Source organism: Ictalurus punctatus, chromosome 14 (genome assembly GCF_001660625.3).
Source record: "Ictalurus punctatus breed USDA103 chromosome 14, Coco_2.0, whole genome shotgun sequence".
NCBI classification, from domain to species: domain Eukaryota; kingdom Metazoa; phylum Chordata; class Actinopteri; order Siluriformes; family Ictaluridae; genus Ictalurus; species Ictalurus punctatus.
In genome coordinates, this window is record NC_030429.2 from 23,061,249 (window position 1) to 23,082,504 (window position 21,256).

At 39.9% G+C, this 21,256-nt stretch overlaps 1 protein-coding gene and 1 non-coding gene across 7 annotated transcripts; one reads left to right on the forward strand and one right to left on the reverse strand.

Annotated features, from left to right (window-relative positions):
* Window positions 1-586: 586 nt before the first annotated feature.
* On the forward strand, window positions 587-20,767 carry LOC108275175 (heterogeneous nuclear ribonucleoprotein R). 6 transcript variants are annotated; one of them, XR_008397820.1, is made up of 14 exons: window positions 4,561-4,582; window positions 4,671-4,828; window positions 5,081-5,199; window positions 6,048-6,155; window positions 6,277-6,390; window positions 7,587-7,763; window positions 7,901-8,036; window positions 8,257-8,462; window positions 8,571-8,720; window positions 8,910-9,031; window positions 9,331-9,972; window positions 14,975-15,046; window positions 19,389-19,563; window positions 19,856-20,767. XR_008397820.1 is itself a non-coding variant. In XM_017485802.3 (12 exons), exons 2-11 carry the CDS (start codon window positions 4,675-4,677, stop codon window positions 9,941-9,943), a joined length of 1,899 nt encoding a protein of 632 aa, XP_017341291.1. In that variant the 5' UTR covers window positions 587-677; window positions 4,671-4,674; the 3' UTR covers window positions 9,944-9,972; window positions 10,133-11,264. The 6 variants fall into 6 exon arrangements, 4 of the variants coding, with proteins under 4 accessions (XP_017341291.1, XP_017341290.1, XP_053541654.1 ...); XR_006983599.2 differs by having other exon boundaries at window positions 19,389-20,767; XM_017485802.3 differs by lacking the exons at window positions 4,561-4,582; window positions 14,975-15,046; window positions 19,389-19,563; window positions 19,856-20,767 and adding exons at window positions 587-677; window positions 10,133-11,264.
* On the reverse strand, window positions 1,528-1,599 carry trnaw-cca (transfer RNA tryptophan (anticodon CCA)). Its single transcript has one exon. It is a non-coding gene; the product is annotated as a tRNA-Trp (tRNA).
* Window positions 20,768-21,256: the final 489 nt, after the last annotated feature.

The window sequence follows — 21,256 nt, forward strand, 5'->3', positions numbered from 1 at the left end:
TAAGAATTTCTTTTGTTATTATTATAATTTTTTTTTTATCTCAGTAAAATTTACTTGAGCGTTAAATTTGCCAAATGTATCATGTACCGCTGATATGATGGAATGAGTCAATGGGGCATGCCATTGATAATAATCCGCCATAAAAATACTGCGCCTCTTGCGCTTCTTAATAAGTACTCTCTTTACTTATTCATTGCTCGAACCGGACTCTTTCTCTCTCTCTCTTTCTCTCTCTCTCTCTCTCTATATATATATATATATATATACCCGTCAGTATATAGCTTAGTTTTGAGGCTGTGATCTAAGAAACGCCAATATCTCTTGCTGTCACAGAGGCAAAGTTCCTGGAACTTCTTACAAGAAATCGCTCAATGTAATACACGCATTTCTTATATCATTGACTTCCTTTCCATACAGACAGCAATACACCATGACTTTAGAAAATTCTAATTCTAAATTCTTGATGATTCCTACCAGTCAGTGGTAAGGCTGCGTCGGTCTTTCACTCTGCACAATAAAGGGCAAACCGCCTGCGTGTCAATACAGAGTTCAGGGTGAAACTTTTCCACGGGCGTTTGCTTGTTTTCCAGAAAAGCTGAAAGGACTCGTGCAGCCCAGCCAGGATACGCCAAATTTTCGTGGAAATTAGACAACACCCGCATACTTGTCCTCTGAAGGTAAAAAGGTTTATTACAGAAAGATGGTTAATACAGGATAGAATAAAGCAGGATAGAATAATGAGAGCGCTCTGAAGCGCTTGTGCTGAACCACTACTATATATAGAAACGCAGAGCATGACACACATCTGTGTACCGATAAGAAGCGGTTTGAGGTACCTCAAACAGGCTTTGTTTTAATGTCTTAGAAAATGTTTAGACGAACCCTGAACAGAAGAACATGTTTGTGTTTCTGATCTCAGTGACATGACATGGCGTTCTTAGGCGTTCTCCTTGGATGAACATGAACAGAACAAGAACAAAACTATTATAAAGTAAAAATGAATAATTTCCCTCACACACACGATGTTGTCCTTAATATAGGCACGCAGGTGTGTTGAAAATTAACACGTTATCTGTTTTAAGCCTGTATGGAATTGACAGACTTGATCATGAGAAGATAATGGCATTGGAATTGAGCAGAACAATTTGCCTGCATCCAGTAGTCACATGCCAAGTTCATTATAATGAACAAGAAACAGCCCTGTGAATTTGGCATATTACCTTACACCTATATATCATGCAGTCATCGTGTTTTTGAAATAGCATAGGAAAAAAATGAGCAGATATTTTCCTTTTTCATACACAGCGTTTACTAAACTATATGAATAACCTTAGACTGTAAAGGACGCCCTCGAGTGGCTCATGGGTTTATTCTCCCAGGAGAAAGCTCAGTTTGGTCAATTCAGTAACTGTGTTGGTCATGTAGAAACTCTCAGAACATGCGGATGTTTACAGATGTATCGTTGCAGTTGTTTTGATCGCACCTCTAAACCAGATTTTTATTCCGAAAGGAGAGAAATAAACAGAGTGACCCCGACGTGATTTGAACACGCAACCTTCTGATCTGGAGTCAGACGCGCTACCGTTGCGCCACGAGGTCTCGTGCATCCAGCTTCAGGGTTATTGCATTTAAATGCCTCTGTTACCATAGAAACGTGAATTAAAATAATTCTGAAAGCTCATTTTAGACCAGATGACGCTACAACCTGTGTAATTATTATAGAATTAAGACCATAATCCATTAAGATGTTTTTATTTTTGCTAGAGGCAAGTTAAAACCTTGTTCAATCTTTTTAAAAAATAAATAAATCCACAAAAACCGAAATACAAAATAAATGTAACAAAATAATAAATCCTACAACATGGTGACCGATCGATGGATGGATGGATGGATTGATGTCTCACCTATTGTCATTTGCACATACTTTGCATGACAAATGAATGTACTAGATGAAGCAATTATGTTACAGCTAGCACAGCTATATTACAATGCCAGTGTCACGTGACGATCGTTAATCATTAATCAACAGACCAGCGCGTGCACCGCGCATTTCGTTCTAATTCTATTTCTGGAACACTGGAACGCTGCATCCTGTCGGTTACTACTGGCGCGCGCTCTTCACTCGTATTCGGATTCTAGAAACCAGTTCGCTCTGCGCCCGAGGCCGGCTTCTTCTGTTCGCGAATAGAGGCGCGCGCTCCGCCTGCGCAAAGTGCGTGTGCAGTCTGACGCCATTCGGGGTTCGAGTCCAATCCAAAGCTACAAAATAAAATAAATCAAATAAATAAATAAAATAAGAGGGCCCTACTTTACTCACTTCTCCTCGCTGTTAGAAAAAAAAAAGCAATCGCGTTTCATGGTACCGTTTTAATATCACCCGAAAAAAAGTCCCTCGCTGAAATATGTTCCATGTTAAACAGCGTTATTTAAACAAATACCAAAAAAAGTGGTCGAGTGGAAGTGGGGGTGGAATGTGGGCGTGGTGGAATTGGAATCGAGACACAGGATTGGCTGGTGGCTTCGCCGTGCCGCGCGAGGAAGTGGCGTTGTTTGAGCGACCAGGGCTTTTGTGTGTGTATATGCGCGCGCGCGCGTGCGTGTGTATGTGTGTGTGTCTCGTGGATCTCCAGTTACACACGCGCTCATTCACGTTTCCTGTGGCTTTTATTTTCCGGCGCGTCTGTTGAGGCGTTCAACTGTACAGCAGTCGTTCCGTGGGAGAAAATAATAACAATAATAATAATAATACTATTCATATTGGTAAGCTTCTTCAAAACAGTGTTTTTATTTAAATTGTTAATTTGGCGGTTGGTCGATTTGAATCTGAAAGGATTCCACGGCTAGGCCGCGGCTAATACACTGTAGCTAATACGGTTTAGCCGGTTTGCTAGCTGCTCCAACCGTCTCTTTTGTTTTAAATGTGTTTGTTTGTTCGTTGTTACTGATAACATTTTATCAACTGTATCTGTTTAGCCCACTGTGTCGATAATGGAACACCTTGGAATTAGCTTAATGGTGGTTTTCGGGTTGTTTGAGCTAGCTAGCTAGCTCGCTAGCATGGTGTGGCGCTAGTTTTGTTAAGGGGGCGGAACGCTTGTGTGTGTGTGTCTTAGTGTTAGCACGTCTTAGTGGAATTATTTATGACTGTAGAAAATGGATTTTCGTCTTTCTCAGAGAAAACACAAGCTGTGTAGCTAAACTAGCTATTGACTATACGCGCGTGCTTTTAGCTATCAGCGAACACGCGTGTGCTAGGTAAAGTGTTAGCGTTTCTGCGTGATCGGGGTTTTGTTTATTTTATTTAATTTATTAAACCCGGTTTTAAGATGTCGCTGACACGATGATGATTGAGCTATCTAAACAATTCGCCGTGCATTTTTTAAAAGTTAAATTTAAATGAAACCTAGTTGTTTTTATTTTTATGTTAGACCCGGGCGGACTTGGTTTCATATTGTTTGTTGTCTGGAAAGGGGGCGGGAACGCTGTGGCGCGCGCGCTTGCTCGATCGTGTAGCCTGATGCAGGGGTACACAACCCTTTGTGTTACCTTTCAAAGTTAAATAATAATAATTTCTAAGGACCATCTTATATTTTTAGCAGATGTAAAGGGGAAAAAAAATCTTAACAGTAGTGTATACCTGGTAATTGTATGTAATGGAGGTTTTTATTCCTAAACTTTTCCATTAAACAGTGTCATGGCAACAACAGCACTTCCTAGTGTGTGCATATACATATATTTTTTTTCAATGATTGGACCCCCTTTCATTCACGTGACTAACCATTAAGCGTACAACATGGCATAATCAACAAGTTCCCCACACTGCAGAACCACAAGTCCAGGGGTTGGACCCGGACTTGATCCTGATCCCACTCCTCCTCTAACCCCGAACGCATGAGACGCTCTACAGCACCGAACAGTACACATCCTGCTTGAAATACAACGAGCTGTCTACACTTCGCCTAGGCGTCTGGTTCAGATCTGCTTTGATCGGTCCAACTCAACCCCGTGGACTTTTTTGATTCTTGGATACACATCCTGGATGTACACCATGGAACTCTGGACCACGGACCCCACCGCCAGTGCCGTTTCTGTAGTACTGAACGTTAGCCATTATTTTTTGGGGGTTGGTTGGCCTCAAATGAAGCTCAAATCCCTTAAATGCCCTCCTTTCTTTCAAGTAGTTTTGAGATTGGTTATTCGTTAAAATCTCTGTTGGTATGTATCGCATTGTTGTCGTAAGCTGAAAGACCGAGACGCTGCGAGGAAAAACGTAACTAGTGTGCATGGCTCCTTAGCCACTATATATAGCCTTTTTGTTCTGATCAGGAGTGCCGTGGTGTGTAAAGGGTTAGGGTCATGCTCAGAGTGAATACAAAGTGAAATGCGTATACAACAGCAGTTTATTACACAGCTAAAGGGTTTTCAGTGTAGTTACATCACCTGTACAGAGAAACCAAGGCTGATGATGTGTGATTTTGCTCGATTCCAGAGGGGGTTCAGCCGGGTGCAAAAGAGATCAGAACCAGTGGTGTAAAGAAAGTCGACTGAGTAACAGACATTGCTTTTAAAAAATGTTTTTAAGGTAACCCTCTGTCCATACTCTGACTTACTGCAACATCCATACTTGAGCTGATGTTCTCTTTCTCTCTGTATTTCTTTCTTTCTCTCAGAGGAATGGCTGCTGAAGTGAATGGCAGCTCTGCTCCTGCAAAAGAAGAAGAGGAGCCTATGGACGTTTCGACGACGCACACAGAGAACTACCAGACTCTCATTGATGCTGGACTTCCCCAGAAAGTAGCTGAGAGTTTGGACAACATCTTCCAGACTGGTGAGCTGGTTATAAATAACTCTACTGCAAATACACAGTCTATGTTACAGCCCGTTTACCTGCTTTACACGAAGAGAAGGGCTCAGCAAGTGTAAATACTTTCGTAAACACTTTCAGAAGAACTTTTTGAGCAAGTTTACTTTCATAAGGAACCTAAAACAGGTTAATTTTTGCTCGTTTGAGGTTCTGGTGTTTTGTGGCAGTATGGTGTGTGTACATAGCAAAAGGATTTTGTGTGTGTGTATACTGCAGGTTTGGTGGCCTATGCTGATCTTGATGAGAGGGCGATCGATGCTCTGCGTGAGTTTAACGAAGAGGGAGCTCTGTCTGTACTGCAGCAGTTTAAAGAGAGTGACTTGTCTCATGTTCAGGTGAGTCCTTCGGTTATTCTCTTTGAACCCAAAACCTTTTATAAGATCCTTTTGTTCAGTGTAAAGTGAAACATTTTTGTTTGTCAATACATTTACACAGACAACAATAATCCAATGTTAACCTGATTAAGACAATGCTCTGATTAAGAAACTAGCATGTAAACAGCAATTTTTAATTACCTTAATCAGACAAAAGTCATACTCCAAGCAAACCCAAATGGAATTAAGTTGTGTGGAGTATTCCTGTTTTAGTCGCATTATCAACGTGTATTACAGACATGTACTCACCTTAATTACACTATTAACGTCGTGTGGGAGTTTTCACCGCATTTTGTGACAGGACATGTACACACACGGCAGTGCTCAACCGTTTGAGGCAAACGAGAGCATGGCTGCGTCCGAAACCGTGTACTTACCTGCTATATAGTAGGCGAAATACATGCATCTCAGCTACTATATAGTAGGTAAGTGTGCGGTTTGGGACGCAGCCCACGCTTCAAGCAGTCCTCTAATTGCACGTATTGCATGATAAGTAATTAACTGCACTTGAAGCTTTCGTAAAATGAAACACCCAAAACTGTATACGGTACCATAACGAAGACCAACTGTATGTCGATACGTGAAATTCTGGAGGGGACGGCGTGGCGTGGAGACGTAATGATGTGTGATGTTAATCGATCTACGTTCTATAACATGTAAAACAGGAACATGAAAGGAGTATTCTAAAAGCGACTCATGTAAACACCTTAATCAGAATATTGTCTTGCTCAGTATAAGGTCAATAATTAGATTACCGCTGTCCATGTAAACATACTGAGTGTCTTAACTCTTTCTGTGATGCCTTGCAGAATAAGAGCGCTTTCCTGTGTGGTGTCATGAAGACCTACAGACAGAGGGAAAAGCAAGGCAGCAAAATACAGGAATCCACAAAAGGCCCTGACGAGTCCAAGATAAAGGTGAACTGTTTTTTTTTTTTTTTTTTCTTCTTCTTTTGGAGAGTGAGCAATGGAGACTTGCGTGTTCAGGAACTGGATTTTATTTTGTCTCACGCTGATGACATCACTGCCCTGCCCACAGACTTTGCTGGAGAGGACCGGATATACCCTGGATGTCACTACAGGCCAGAGGAAATATGGCGGCCCGCCCCCAGAGGCAGTTTTCTCCGGCACGCAGCCTGGTATTGGCACCGAGGTAATATTTTTCAGCAAGTTTTTTTCGCATGGCAAACAGAAAAAAACTGGTTTAACAATGCATAAGGATAGTTTCGTGTCGGTTAGTCTTTTTGTGAGAGTGGTCTGAATCAGGGCAAAACGGATACGTTTGGTATTGTTTCACACTGAATGTGATTATATGACCCAAAATGTAATAAATAAATAAAAGTTGGGTGAGGGTGTGTGTAAAGAGACCAAGCCAGTAAGGCAAGAGGATTCAGGGTTGTTCCGAGTAATAAACAGGTTTTAATCCATAATCAGCAAAGTAGCATTAACAAGAAGGCAATGCAGAAAGTGATGGTGTAACTCCAGCCATCATAGTGTGTAATGCGCTTGTAAAACTTTTTCATTCATTGATTAGAAATACAGCATCCCGAAAACACACCTTTTGTCCAATGTGTGTAGATACCACTAGATAACCAAAGTTGTCCCAAATGATGTACTACACACTTACACTATGTGCTCTGCCATCTAATGTATGGATTTTAGAACGGTAGTATCGTCTTAAATGGAACATGGATCGTTTATTATTTTGTTTTTATTAACGAACCCGGAATTGTAAGCCGTTTCTCAGACGACAGCACTTGACATCGGATGCACATTACGCGACACCGCTATCTTTAGCAGAATACCCAGTCAATGTTACCTTTCATGTCCAACATAACCTCAGTCTTCATCAGACAGAGGTGTAATCAAGAGCGTTGAAACGTGTGACCTCTAAGGCAGGGGAGCATTTTGTATTAATATTAGTACACCACAACGAATGCTTCAAGTGGTTTCCCCAAATTCAACTGAAAATGCAACTTCTAATTTCTCCAGTTTCAAAATTATTCAACTTCCTGATTAGAATCCCTCACAACAGCACAAATATGCAAAACAGGTGTTGTTTCAAGCACACCTGATATAACTAATCAAGGGCTTCATTAGTTGCACCAGGTGTGCTTGAGCTGGTTAGAGGTTTGTTGAGTGTCACATATAAGACTTGAAAAAGTCTTATATCCATATGAAAAATTTTTACTGCGTCAGAGTTGATAAATTTTTTCAGTTCTCCCAGAGGTGGGTCGGAGAGCACCTCACTCAGACACTCCTTCAGTGTTCGAATCAAATGGGCTTGAAAGTCTTTTGTTCTTTGAATGCTGTGAAGGTACTGATTCTTTCATTTTACTGCACGTGTAGGTGTTTGTGGGGAAAATTCCTCGGGACTTGTATGAAGACGAGCTGGTTCCGCTGTTTGAGAAGGCAGGGCCCATATGGGACCTGAGGTTAATGATGGACCCTCTGTCCGGACAGAACCGCGGCTATGCGTTCATCACCTTCTGCAGCAAAGACGCAGCACAGGAGGCTGTCAAACTGGTGAGTGTGCGGAACACCACACTGATGCATTTCCACACTGCACCCAGAAATGGGATAACCTGACTGTAGTAACCTGAATTGAATTTGCCTGATTGTATACAATCAACACGTACTTGTGTTCTCTCTCTCTCACACAGTGTGATAATTATGAGATCAGGCCAGGGAAGTATTTGGGTGTCTGCATATCGGTCGCCAACAACCGACTGTTTGTGGGCTCCATTCCAAAGAACAAGACCAGGGAGAGTATTTTGGAGGACTTTGGCAAAGTGACAGGTCAGAACCCTCCAAACATGCAATTATTTGTAAAACAATTAATCTACATTGGGTATATTTTAAAACCCAAGTAACTAGTAGAAGGGTATGATAGCATTTGTAATTCTCAGCTGTTTATATGGTGGAGTCCTGTAAAGTTCTTGTTTGTCTCTGTATTGAGTGCAAAGGCTTATATTTGGTTTGAATGTCGTGTGTGTGTGTGCTGGCGTGCGTGTTCCAGAGGGTCTACAGGAAGTGATTCTGTACACGCAAGCCGACGACAAGAAGAAGAACCGAGGTTTCTGCTTTCTAGAGTATGAGGACCACAAGTCAGCAGCGCAGGCCCGCCGCCGCCTCATGAGCGGTAAAATTAAGGTGTGGGGCAATCCCGTGACTGTGGAGTGGGCCGATCCGGTCGCTGAGCCTGACCCTGAGGTCATGGCCAAGGTGGGGTTGTTTTTAACGTTGTGTAGATGAAAGACTCTGTGAATGAATTCACATCAGGATTTATTTAAAGGCGGTTCTCTCAAAATGTTTTCTCAATAACTCTTTCAGGTGAAGGTGCTGTTTGTCCGTAAGCTAGCCACTTCTGTCACAGAGGAGCTGTTAGAGAAGACCTTCTCACAGTTTGGGAAACTGGAACGTGTTAAGAAACTGAAAGACTATGCTTTCGTTCACTTTGAGGAGAGGGACGCTGCTGTTAAGGTAATAATAAAATTAGGCAGAATGTGTGATCATTCACTTGAGGGGCAGGGGGGATTGTCTGCTTTATTGTACCTGCACATGTTTTTCTACATGACAAATGACGTAACAGGAAATTAATTTTAAGGGCAAGAGCACTTGATGTGCTGAATAAATGCGATGTTGAATTCTGTGCGTTTGTGTGTGTGTCAGGCCATGGAAGAGATGAATGGGAAGGAGCTTGGGGGAGAGGAGATTGAGATTGTCCTGGCTAAGCCTCCAGATAAGAAGAGGAAAGAGCGGCAAGCTGCCCGACAGACCAGCAGAAACACAGGGTGAGACTTTGCACACACTCAGAAGAGAGAAAAGACCAGAAAACATGTTTACTCAAAACTCGCATGTAATGACCTTAAGTCTAATAGCTGTGGTATGATATGAGAGAAAGTCTGATCAAAACAGCTGTTATGAGTTTTATCCACTCTGCATAAGAGTTTGCATTGGAGTTAAACAGGTTTTCAGTTGGTTATGAAGTTTGCATTGACGTTCCTCTTCACTGTTAATCCGCATAGATCAGGTCGAAAGATGCTCAAAATGCACCAAGGTACACTTTTCAGAATCCTTGTCATCTGTGCAGGTATGATGATTATTACTACTACCCCCCACCTCGCATGCCACCCCCGGGCCGCGTCCGTGGACGAGGTGGTCGCGGTGGCTATTCTTACCCACCCGATTACTACGGCTATGAAGAATACTACGATGACTACTACGGTTACGATTACCATGACTACCGTGGTGGTTATGATGATCCGTACTATGGGTATGAAGAAGTGTACCCGATAAGGGGACGTGGCAACCGAGGGAGCCGTGGCGCTCCGCCTCCTCCCAGAGCACGCGGGGTTCCCCCGGCTCGTGGCAGAGGCGGCTATGTGCCGAGGGGAGGCGCCCCCATGGGGGCAGGACGAGGAGGACGTGGAGGAGGACGAGGCGGCCCTTTCCAATCACCCAGGGGTGGACGTGGCACCAGGGGTGCCCGTGGGAATCGTGGTGGCAACGTGGGTGGAAAGAGAAAGGCAGACGTGTTTAACCAACCGGATTCAAAACGACGCCAGACGACCAATCAGCAGAACTGGGGGTCGCAGCCAATCGCTCAGCAGCCGTTACAGCAAGGGGGCGACTACTCCAGTAACTACTACAGCAACGACACCCTGGAGTTCTCCCAAGATTCCTACGGGCAGCAGTGGAAGTAGACGACACACACATCATCCCCCATAAAAAGGTATTTGGCAACAATAAGAGAAAGGAAAAAAAAATCACCAAAAGTAAATTAAACGCAACTCGAACACGTTCCCACCGTCCTCCTGTGGAAAAAAAAAAAAAACACTCAGACGTTGATTGGCTGGCAGTGTTTGACTTCTATTCTCCTTCTCCCTCCGTAGAGTATGTCAGTGACACAATAAGGATACGCCCCAGAATTGGCTTCACAAATCCTGATTGGCTGAAAGTACGTTTTGGCTGAAGACAAGAATGTATCCGTTCCTCCTCCTTCCCCTGATTGGTTTGCTCTCTCTTTCTCACACTCTCACACACGAATGACTGGGACATTTTTGTCTTAAATCATGCTCAACTTTTATCCCTTCCATTTGTTCTTTGTTTTAAAAGCCAGCAATGAACATTTTAAAAGAAACGAGAACTTTGACTTCTTTAAAAAAATAAAAATAAAAAAAATTCATAAATAAAAAAAAAAGACAAAAAAGTCTGTACGTTTAAAATCATGAAATGGTCTTACAGAAAGCTCCTGTCCAAACATTCATTCACCCCAAACCCCCCCCCCCCATTCGAAAGACATCTATACTGTACACTCTCTTATTACCCCCGTTCTCTTTTACTCTCTCTCGTTCTGTGGTTTATGATAGTGGCATAGGGTCTTGCTTGTACATAATGGCTATGACTAGAGCTTCATTTTCTTTTCTGTTTTTGGAAGTGGAGAAAAGAATCCACGGGAAGGAACAACAAAATTTTGTAGCTGGAAGTACCGTTAAAAGTGTATGTTTAGCATTTCTAGAAAGTAGTTAAATTGTGTTTTGCCTTTTTTTTTTTTTTTTTTTTTTTTTTTTTTTTTTTTTTTTTAAACCTGACATAACTTCAGACTTTTTTTTTCTTTTTTGAAATTTGCTCGTTAGGACTTTGGTTTGGCTCACCTTAAGAGCCCTGACAGTTTGTTCTCTGATGTTTGTATTTATAACTTTTATTTTTTGTTTGTTCCGTTTCAATAAAAACTCATCCGAGCAACAATTGGTCAAGTAACTTGAAACTCAATGTTTGTGATTTTGTAAATTTTTATTTGGATTTGTACCATTCATCAATGCTTAGGAACATGGACAAACAAAAACACATTCTTAGTTCAAATCACAATTTAAATGCATATATTTTGGCTTTTTTTTTTTTCTTTTAAACATTTACATCATTGGAGGAATTGCCTTTTCTTTCCTCACTGATGCTGTATAAAGATTAAGGAGCTACATAGCTTAATGTCTCATTTTTTTAATGTAAATAAAACTTCTTTCAGGAGCAGGTGAAAATTTTGTCACGCAGCAACACAGACAGTGTTACGACAGGGTTCTTGCACACGTCTGGTATAGAATTTACAGACCTGATCATCTACAAATTGCGGTAATTAAATCGTTTTAGAAAAAGTACATCTATTTAGTTGTAATATGGGCGCAAGATGCCAATGATCCTTATTTATCAAAGGTGCATGCGTTCAAATCTGATCACAAAACAATTTTATTTCTCTATCTGTACAGACTCCTCACATCTAGCTGTAGTGTGTGTGTGTACGTTTAAGCACAACTTTTTAACAACCTGAACAATGGTTGCAAATAAATCTCACCATTATAAGTAAGTGTAGGAAGTAATGATTTGAGTAGATTAAACGTGAATCAGAGACTCAAATGTGAATTCTTATCAACTCATTAGTTTTTCGCTCATTTGCATACTGTAGGCTGTTTAAAAAGACGTAAGCATCTGATGGGTACATAAAAAAAAAAACTAGTGAGTGGTAACACGTGTCTATGCAGCCGAAGCTGATTCTTTAATTGCACTTCAGATCACCGCTTGTTTAAAGGTCAAACGTTCATGAATTATTTTATATGTTGATATCTGCACTAAAATGTTTACTCATTGCTATGCAACTTTTGATGAATAAGCGACAGGGTCATGAAGTGTTAACTTTAACTCTCCTAATGCATATTTTATGCATTTGACTCCTTTCATAGCAAGGCTACAGACCTTTTAATAGAATCAATAAATTGGAAAACGAAATAAATAAGTAGATATGGCAAGAACCCTGTGTAAACTATTACTTGCATCATGCTGTCGGAACAATTTACACACACAGTGGATATAAAAAGTCTACACACCCCTGTTAAAGTTGCCGGTTTTTATGGTGTAAAAAATGAAAGCAAGATAAATCATGTCGGATCTTTATCCACCTTTTAATGAAACCAGCAAAATTCAGGTAAACAAACATTTTAGGAAAAAGAAAAAACCTAGGTTGAATGACCTGGTTGAATAAGTGCACACCCTTTAACTATTACTTTGTTAAAGCACCTTTTACTTATAACACAGCACTCAGTCTTTTTGGATTTGCGAATTTTATTCCAGTCTTCCTTGCAATGCTCCCGATCTGTCAAACTGTGAAGAAATCTCCTGTGCACAATGCTCTTCAGGTCATTCAACAGGTTTTTAATACTATTTAGATCTGGGCTCTGACTGGGACGATCCATAATGTTGATCACCTTCTGAAGCCTTTCCTTTGTTGACTTGGATTTGTGATTTGTGCCAAAACTGATTGGAATTTAGAGCTCTTCATGCTTATCTCCATGTTAGACACCCAGTCCTTACTGAAGAGAAGCAGCCTCACAGCATGATTCTGCCACCACCATGCTTCTCCATGCGTCTGGTGGTATTTAGGTGATGAGCTGTCTTGTTTTTGTGCCAAACATATCTTTTTATAATTATGCCCAAAAGTTCTATATTGATCTCATCAGACCATGACACATTTTGCCATATGGTTTGGGGTGATTTAGACGACTTGGATGTCTTTCCTTGAGAAAGAGCTTCTGTCTCGCGACCCTACCTCATAGCCCAGACATGTGAAGAATTTAAGAGATTGGTGTCACTTACAAGCCACCAGTACTTACCAGATATTCCTGCAGCTCCTTTAATGTTGCTGTAGGTCTCATGGCAGCCTCCCTGGTAAGTTTTCTTCTTGTCCTTGTGGAGGAACGTTCTGTTTTTGATGATCTCGCCACGGTGCCCCATTTTCACCACTTGTTAATCACCGCCTTCACGGTGTCCTATGGTATGTTTACTGTTTTGGCAATTCCTTTTTTTTTTTTTACCTTCTCCTGATCGATACCTTTCGACAGTGAGACCCTGTACATGCTTTGTTGTGAAGATGTTGGTACTGTTCTACAGAAACTGCTGGTTTTTATTTGCCGTTAATCAGAATCACTTCATTGATGATAGCTGTAGTATGATTACTTTTGAACATGAGTTTGAATGTGATTGGTTAATTATGAGCATAGTCACATGCACCATTATAAGAGTGCACGCACTTATACAGCCAGGTTACATTTAAAATGTAAATACATTTTACATTCATACATTTAAAAAAAATAAATAAAATAAATCCATTTGTTTTTCCACTTGAGTTTCATTGGTTGTTATCATATTTAACTTGGGTAAATTGTTTAAATCACAAAAACCCTGCTATTTTAACAGGGGTCTGTAGACCTTTTATATCCACTGTAGCCTAAATGCATAGTTGAGTGAATCTGGTTCAGTTTATTTTTGGCACAGAATGCCATGAACTAAAATTCTGTCATGGTGAGTAAATGGCCGACGGCCTGTTTGTACATCATAACTATGACATTTTTGAAGCTTTAGTTTGAATTAGAGCTGAGTTAGTGCTTTGATATCAAGAGCCCATGAATAGATATATTCGTGTATTCAGAACTGAATTGACGATTTGTACTAAATGTACGCCATCATCCCCTTACCCCAAATATAGTCCTTTGCTTCTATAGCATTGCACTGGAGCTTAAAGGTTGTCTTTTCCATCAATATATTCCCAAATCTTCACTAAGCTGCATAATTATATTTTTAAACAAATCATCTTGAGCTCTTTAACTTTCAGCTCTCCGCTTCATTTCAGCGGTCAGACTTCGGGAGGAGTGTTGTGAAATATTAGTCTAAACTAGTGTGTAGTACCTAGGGATGGGCGATATGACGAAAGTATCATACATGATTGTCGAATTACATTTCTACGATGCCCAATTATGTATCATGATTGATTTATAGGTTTGCTATTTGTTGTAGCAATATGGTAATTTATTTATTAATTTATTTTATCTGGTTGATCTGTGTTGGGGGGGGTTGTCTAGAAAAATAAATTCACTTAAAGTTTTTAACAATAACATTTTATTTAAAATAAAATAAAGAATATTTAACACTGAAAGGAGGTTTAAAAAATTTTCAGTTTGTGATTATTGAGGGGGAAAAAAACTCATTTTTTTTTAATGTAATAAAAAGATGCATCACAGAAAAGTGTGTTTATCACAATATCAATGTTGTCATATCGGCCAAGCCTAGTAGAAAAAGTTATTCTGATTATCCAAGATAGCTGTCACAACAGCGTTCAGTGACACTCTGCTCAGATTTCTGTTGGTGTAGTTGTATTTGTTAACAGTTGTTAAATCTTATAGTTCAAGTGCAAGAGTAAAGAAGCAAAGGTCTGACACCAAGCCTGTCTTGGCTGATCGACTGTTCGGGGCAAGAGGAGGATCCTGTCGGTTAGGGATTTTTATTTATTTATTTTGGTAATATCCAGTCTGAACCGGCCAATCTAGAGCCATCATGAATAATCTTACATAGCGAGATCTCTCTGAAGCATCTGATGCTAGTAAGGATGCGATGTGGACTGAAATATGAATTTGATTACAGCTGATATGCCTGCTACAGACGTGCAGATTTGCGCTCTAGTGTTCCTTCTTATATCTGCTGAACAGAAACCTCTTGTAAATAATCCAATCCGTAAAAGTATTGGATTATTTTCACCTCGGCTTGAATCAGTCTCGCCTTGCGTTTCTGTCTTATCGATGTGGTCTACACCCCTGCACTATGTGGTGGTAAGTGTGAAGTGTGTGTGCTGCTGTCATCTCCACAGTGTGTATGTGTTTGGTAAGTGTTTGTCCCTTTGTATCTGACTTATCCAGGTATCCGAGCGAGAGAGAGAGCCGTTGCTAGCTTGAGGAACACACCAGAACTGTGTTCTTCTCCAGCAGGGGGTGAGCTGGTCTTTCACACTCCTCTCTCTCTCTCTCTCTCTCTCTCTCTCTCTCTCTCTCTCTCTCTCTCTCTCTCTCTCTCTCTCTCTCTCTCTCTTTTCATCCCACCTTATTTTCTTTCTGTCTTTCTATCTCACTTGCTTTCTTTCTCTCTCTGTTTCTTTATCTTTATCCCACCTTATTCTCTCTCTCTCTGTGAAGTGATAATTGGCCATCCCAAATACTCACATTCCTTACCTTACATTACTGCTACATTTATTTAGATCCATTGGCTATCATCCTCTGACGCTTATGACTGCTCTGTAGAGAGAGACACATAAATCGGATTAGTAGTTTTGTGCGATATTTATTTATTCATTAAATCCCCCCCCCTGCACTTTCCATGCTGTTTTCTCAACCCCTTCTTAAAGCCTATGTGAGCAAAAACCAAGACATATTCGACCTTTTGGACAACGGATCAAACCACATTTACAAACACCCCCCCCCCCCCCCCCCCCCCACCACCACTTCAAAAAATAATAATAATAATAATAATTTCAGACCTAACAAGAGAATAAAAATCTGAAACCCACCCAAATGACTTTCAACATCAACTCCTATACATTAGAGAAATACATCCACCAGATACCCCTATATATACAGATGGATCCGTGTATCATCTGCATTCAATCACCAGAAAAAGCAATATCCATCCCTAAGAACAACTAAATTTTTACAGCAGAGGCAACCGCTATCATCTTAGCACTGGCCTTCATAAAGACTAGGCAACATAAAAACTGTTTACAGATTCAAAATCATGTCTTCAAGCAATATCATCCCTAAAACATGATCACCCAACACTTGTAAAGATTCTTGAGGCCCATAATTTTAATATTTACTTCTGCTGGGTACCAGGACACTGTGGAATCCTGGCAAAAGAAGAAGCAGACACTGCTGCAAAAGAAGCATTATCAGCAGATTTCAAAAAGTGTCTATCTAATATCTCCCACTGACCTGAAACCCATAATAAACTCATATTAACAATAAATGGCTGAATGGGACCAATGCACCATGAACAAATTCCATGAAATCAGCCATATTGTTTGCAAAAGTAACGTTTCTCTGTTTTCAAATCGCTGGGACCAGATCATTTCCACCCGCTGTCAAATAGCTCACTCCAGGATGACACACAAGTTTTTAAATATTAGGAGAAGACTCGCTAACATGTACCTTCCGCCAAAGTCCATTATCCTTGAAACCCCATGAGAACCATTTTTTTTTTTTTTTTAATTTACTCTGGAAGAAATTTTTTATAAAGTCGAACCTAATGCAATTTGAGTTTTTAAGAAAAATAGATTTTAAACACCTTATATAGAGTACCGTAGACATTTCTCGCCATGAAAATAGCCATAGAAGCTGACATGGCATTTAAAAAAAACATCCCCCTGCACTTTTGTCATGAAACAAAAAACGGTTTTCCAAAGCCTTAAAGTCATAAAGATTATTTACACAATTTCAGGCTTAAATATTTACTACACCCTTCCGTACTCTTCTTATTACAATACAGCTGTATTCATCAGTATAGATTTTTATTTTTTAAATAAAAGTCTATAACAAAGTTTGTACTAAAAAGAACAGGGTGCTTAAGACTTTTGCACAGTACTGTATTTGTATGTACATGAAATTTACATTTACACATTTGGTTCCTTTAATTACTTAATCAAAGCAACTTCTTTAGAGACATGGTTCCCAAAGTGGGGTCTTTGAGAGAGAGATTTTTTCTTAATCACCATTATCTTAAGTTTTTAGGCCTGCAAATAATGACAACTGGAATTTAATAAATTTTAATAAAAATGGGCTCTCTGTGTGCAAAGATCAGAAATGGTCTGGTTCTCATGAATATCCAAAATATTATTGTCCACATTTACTAAAGAAAGTCTAAGGCACTAAGGTAAGTGTGATTGATTGATTGATTTTTAGAGAGGAATTTGAACACTTGTTAAGCGCTTGCATAACACATGCATTGAACCCAATGGGGATTATGTAGAAAAAATCATCTCATCATGTACCTAGTTTTTAAAGTTTGTTTGTAAAATATATATTTACTAAGGGGGTAATGGGGATCCCTGAGTCTAACCAAAAAAGTTTGAGAACCTGTACAATGTTTTCAGTAAGAGGTCCTTCAGTACCACAGACATCTCTCTCTCTTTTGCTCTCTCACATCTGTACCATCCAGTGAAAAGCTTTTGTGGCTATGGGTGAAGATCGAAGGGCAAAGAAAAATGGAGATTGATGGACATAAGATGGTGCTTATTTGCAATATTTTGCAGTACAATTGGAAATGCTTCAGTGTTGCAGCATTTGTAAAAGTCTTCAAAATTTCATCGCATTTTCACAAAATTACTCACATTTTTTAATTACTTTTGTGGGGGTTTTAAAATTTTATTTTATTTTTATTTTTCCTTCGTATGCAGACACAGCGCTTCAGCCATCACGCTTGTTTAGGTGTGCTGGGAGCAATGACAGTTTTATGTTTTTGCTCTGTCTTAAAATCTCTGCGGATTGATTATGGGAATGGTGTGCTAATGGATGTATAATAGTGAAATCTAACCAATTTGGATAATTTAGCAGGGAACCAGTACATTATAGAAGCTGGGCATTGCTGGTTTTTAACCTTGCTATTAGTGTACGGTCAGAGGTTTGAAGAAAATAATTCCAGACTTGTATTTCCATACAGCAGTGGAGGGATTTATAATAAATACATAGACAAAAGAAAATGTGTGTGTGTGTGTGTGTGTAAGTGTAAGTGTAAAATCCCCTCCACTAATATTGGCATGCTTGGTACATATGAGCAAAGAAGGCTGTGAAAAATTGTTTTTGTTTAACCTTATGATATTTTATTCAAAAGATTCTCAAATACTCTGCTCTCATGGATATCAAACAATTGCAAACACAACACAGGTTTATCAAAAATGAACATCTTTGTTAAATATAGGTGTGCAACAATTATTGCCACCCCTACGAAGTCAAATGAGAAAAATATTTGAAGAATATTCCCACTGATATTTTACCTTTTTTTTTTTAATGCACCTGAGTGAATAGGAACAGGATATTATTCAACCATGGCTTCCTGTTTCACCTGGGTATAAATATGAGGTAACACATGGGCCAAATTCCCTTAGTCATTCATAACATTCGGTAAATGGGAAGTGGCTATAAGAAAATATGGTGGTTTTGGTGCACACAGAGAGGTAGCCATATGGAAAAGTACCTCATGCCCACGGTTAAATATTCAGGTGGATCTTTAATGCTCTGGGGCTGTTTTTCTACCAGAGGACCTGGACATTTTGTTAAGATACATGGCATCATGGACTCTATCAAATATCAACAGATATTAAATGAAAACATGACTGCCTCTGCCAGAAAGCTTCAAATGGGCCGTGGTTGGATCTTCCAGCAGGACAATGATCCAAAACATCATCAAAATCAACACAGAAATGGTTTACTGACCACAAAATCAAGGTCCTGCCATGGCCATCCCAGTCCCCTGACCTGAAACCCAGAGAAAACCTGTGGGGTGAACTGAAGAGGAGAGTCCACCAGCATGGCCCTCAAAATGTGAAGGATCTGGAGAGATTCTGTATGGAGGAACGGTCTCAGATCCCTTGCCATGTATTCTCCAACCTCATCAGGCATTATAGGAGAAGACTCAGCGCTGTTTTCTTGGCAAAGGGAGGTAGCACAAAGTATTGACTAAAAGGGTACCAATAATTGTTGCAAACACATATTTAACATTATATATGTATATATGTGTGTGTGTGTGTATGTATATGTGTTTTGTGCACAATTGTTTGATATCCATGAGAGCAGAGTATTTTGTGAGTTATTTTTAACAAAAGATTAAACAAAAAATTTTCACAGCCGCCTTTGCTCATATTTCCCAAGGGTGCCAATATTAGTGTGTGTGCGTGCCTGTTACTTAACATGCATAAACTGTTTTTTCTTTGTTCTGATAGTGAGTCTCAGTGCATAGTAAATTGCTTAGATAAAAACATTTATACATAATAAACGAAATATAGTATCGAATGTCGTTGGTAATTACTGTTATGGAGGTAAGTAGACCACTGTGTTTACGTATGTGGTCGTCCAGAAAACTACAGTGTCCTCTATCAGTGGGACACAGAGTGCTATCTATATACCACTTTATATCAGGGTAAGAATACTTCTTATAATTGTGCATGTAGTGCATGTACAGTAGTGGTGTTAAATTATCTTTGATTACTGTATGTGCTTTGTAATGAATATGCCAAAGAGTTTGCTATTTTTATAACCCTTTGTTGTCTTCTCCATCCTTTCTTTCCAGAGCAAAGCATTTCCTTGTGGGTCCCAACATCATACCTCAGAAGCCCCTGGATTTTCAGAGACCTCAGGGTGCTCCAAACTTCTCTCCTTGTGTCTCGCATGTGTGCGCACCTGATTTTTCCGCTCATCGGGTTCACCCTGCAGCGCAGATACAAAGTCCAGAGTGTGGGTGCAAAGTATCCGCCTTGTTTCGGGTCAATATAACACTTTAAAGAAACCATGACGTTAATATATTTGCACAACACATCTCCGATGCAGTCAAAAAAAAAAAAAAAAAATTTCGATAATTTTTGTCACTTTATCAATGTACACACTATGGCCAAAAATATGTGGAGACCTGACCATCACACCTATATGTGGTTCTTCCCCAAACTATTGCCACAAAGTCTGAAGCACACAATTGTATAGAATGTCTCTGTATGCTGTAGCTTTACAATTTCCCTTAACTGGAACTCAAACCTGTTCCAGCATGACGACGCCCCTGTACACAAAACGAGCTCCATGAAGACACTGTGTGTTAAGGTTGAAGTGGAAGAACTTCTGCACAGAGCCCTGACCTCAACCCTCCTGAACATCTTTGGGATGAACTGCACCCCAGGTCTCCTCAGATATAAATCTGGAATGTGGTGTCTAAAAACGATTCAGCAAAATGTGACGTTAGGAATTACTTTTGCTTTGATGAGGACATACAAAACAATAAACCCTTGATTGTTTTCAGGATCATTTTTAAAGCACAATCTACCGTCAAACAATCTTGCCATGTTCATAACATCACTGTAAATTACCTTAATAACAGTTAACATGTAAAATTACATGTTAATAATAGGGGGAAGTGACACCTTCTGCCTTTGAGTACTTTTCGTTCACTCTTACCTCCAGTAGGCTGCTTCATCTGCTTTCACCTCCATATTTCTATCATAGTGTTTTCAAAGTCTCTATCCCTGAACTGTTAACAACATCAGTCTGACAGTCATACCCAAGTTCCTGTTAGCACTTTTTTAATAATTAGCTTTATTTGGCTTAGGCATATATGGCCAATAAATTAATTAATTAGTAAATCTGTAGGCTAGTGTTGAGCTCCAGGGACACTATCCCACTGTCCTCTTGGAACATATGCAGGGCAGTCGTAGCTCAGTGGTTAAGACTGGACGTTTCAGTTTGGAAGGACGCGAGTTCAAATCCCAGCACACCAAGCTGCCGCTGCTGGGCTGTCGAGCAAGGCCATTAACCCTCAACTTCTCAGTTGTCTAAAGGTAAGTTGCTCTGGATTAGGGTGTCTGATAAATGTCATAAATATGTAAATCTTCCATATGACAAAATAAATGCAATGTTGTCAGGGTGAAGTTATTCAGTTTAAACATAAAAGTAACTTTTTTTCCAGAGTTGTCTCTGTGGTCTCAATTATTTCCATGCCTGGCCTTCAAGGTTTGAGATGGTGTTTTCTGACATAATGTTGTTCTTTCGGCTTCTCTTGTTAGTGGTGCTCATTGGTCCACATATTTGATTTGGAACAGGTTTTATGCTGGATGCCCTTCCTGATGCAACCCTCCCATTTTGTCTAGGTTTGGGACCTGCATTTCGAGCTACCCCTAGTGGCTAGTTTCTGACATACAACAGTGCTGTTAAATTACTGCTGATTTTTCAGCAGGTGTGGATTCATTTTCTGTTGCTGCTCTCATAGTAGTCCTGGCTTATTCCAGATCACAAGTTTATATTTAATGCACTTGTTCTAATACCTCATGGTTTCTGTAGAAACGGCTCGTTCACAGGGACATGTATGTCAGACGTGCCATGTATTCTAAGAACGATGATGCAATGTATTCATTGTAAATAAAAATGTATAATAGCTGATATTGTGAATCTTTCTGT

Coding starts and splice junctions, on each gene's coding strand:
- LOC108275175 (XM_053685679.1), top strand. Junction 8,463..8,570: donor ACCCTGAGGTCATGGCCAAG/GTGGGGTTGTTT, acceptor TAACTCTTTCAG/GTGAAGGTGCTGTTTGTCCG. Junction 8,721..8,909: donor AGAGGGACGCTGCTGTTAAG/GTAATAATAAAA, acceptor TGTGTGTGTCAG/GCCATGGAAGAGATGAATGG.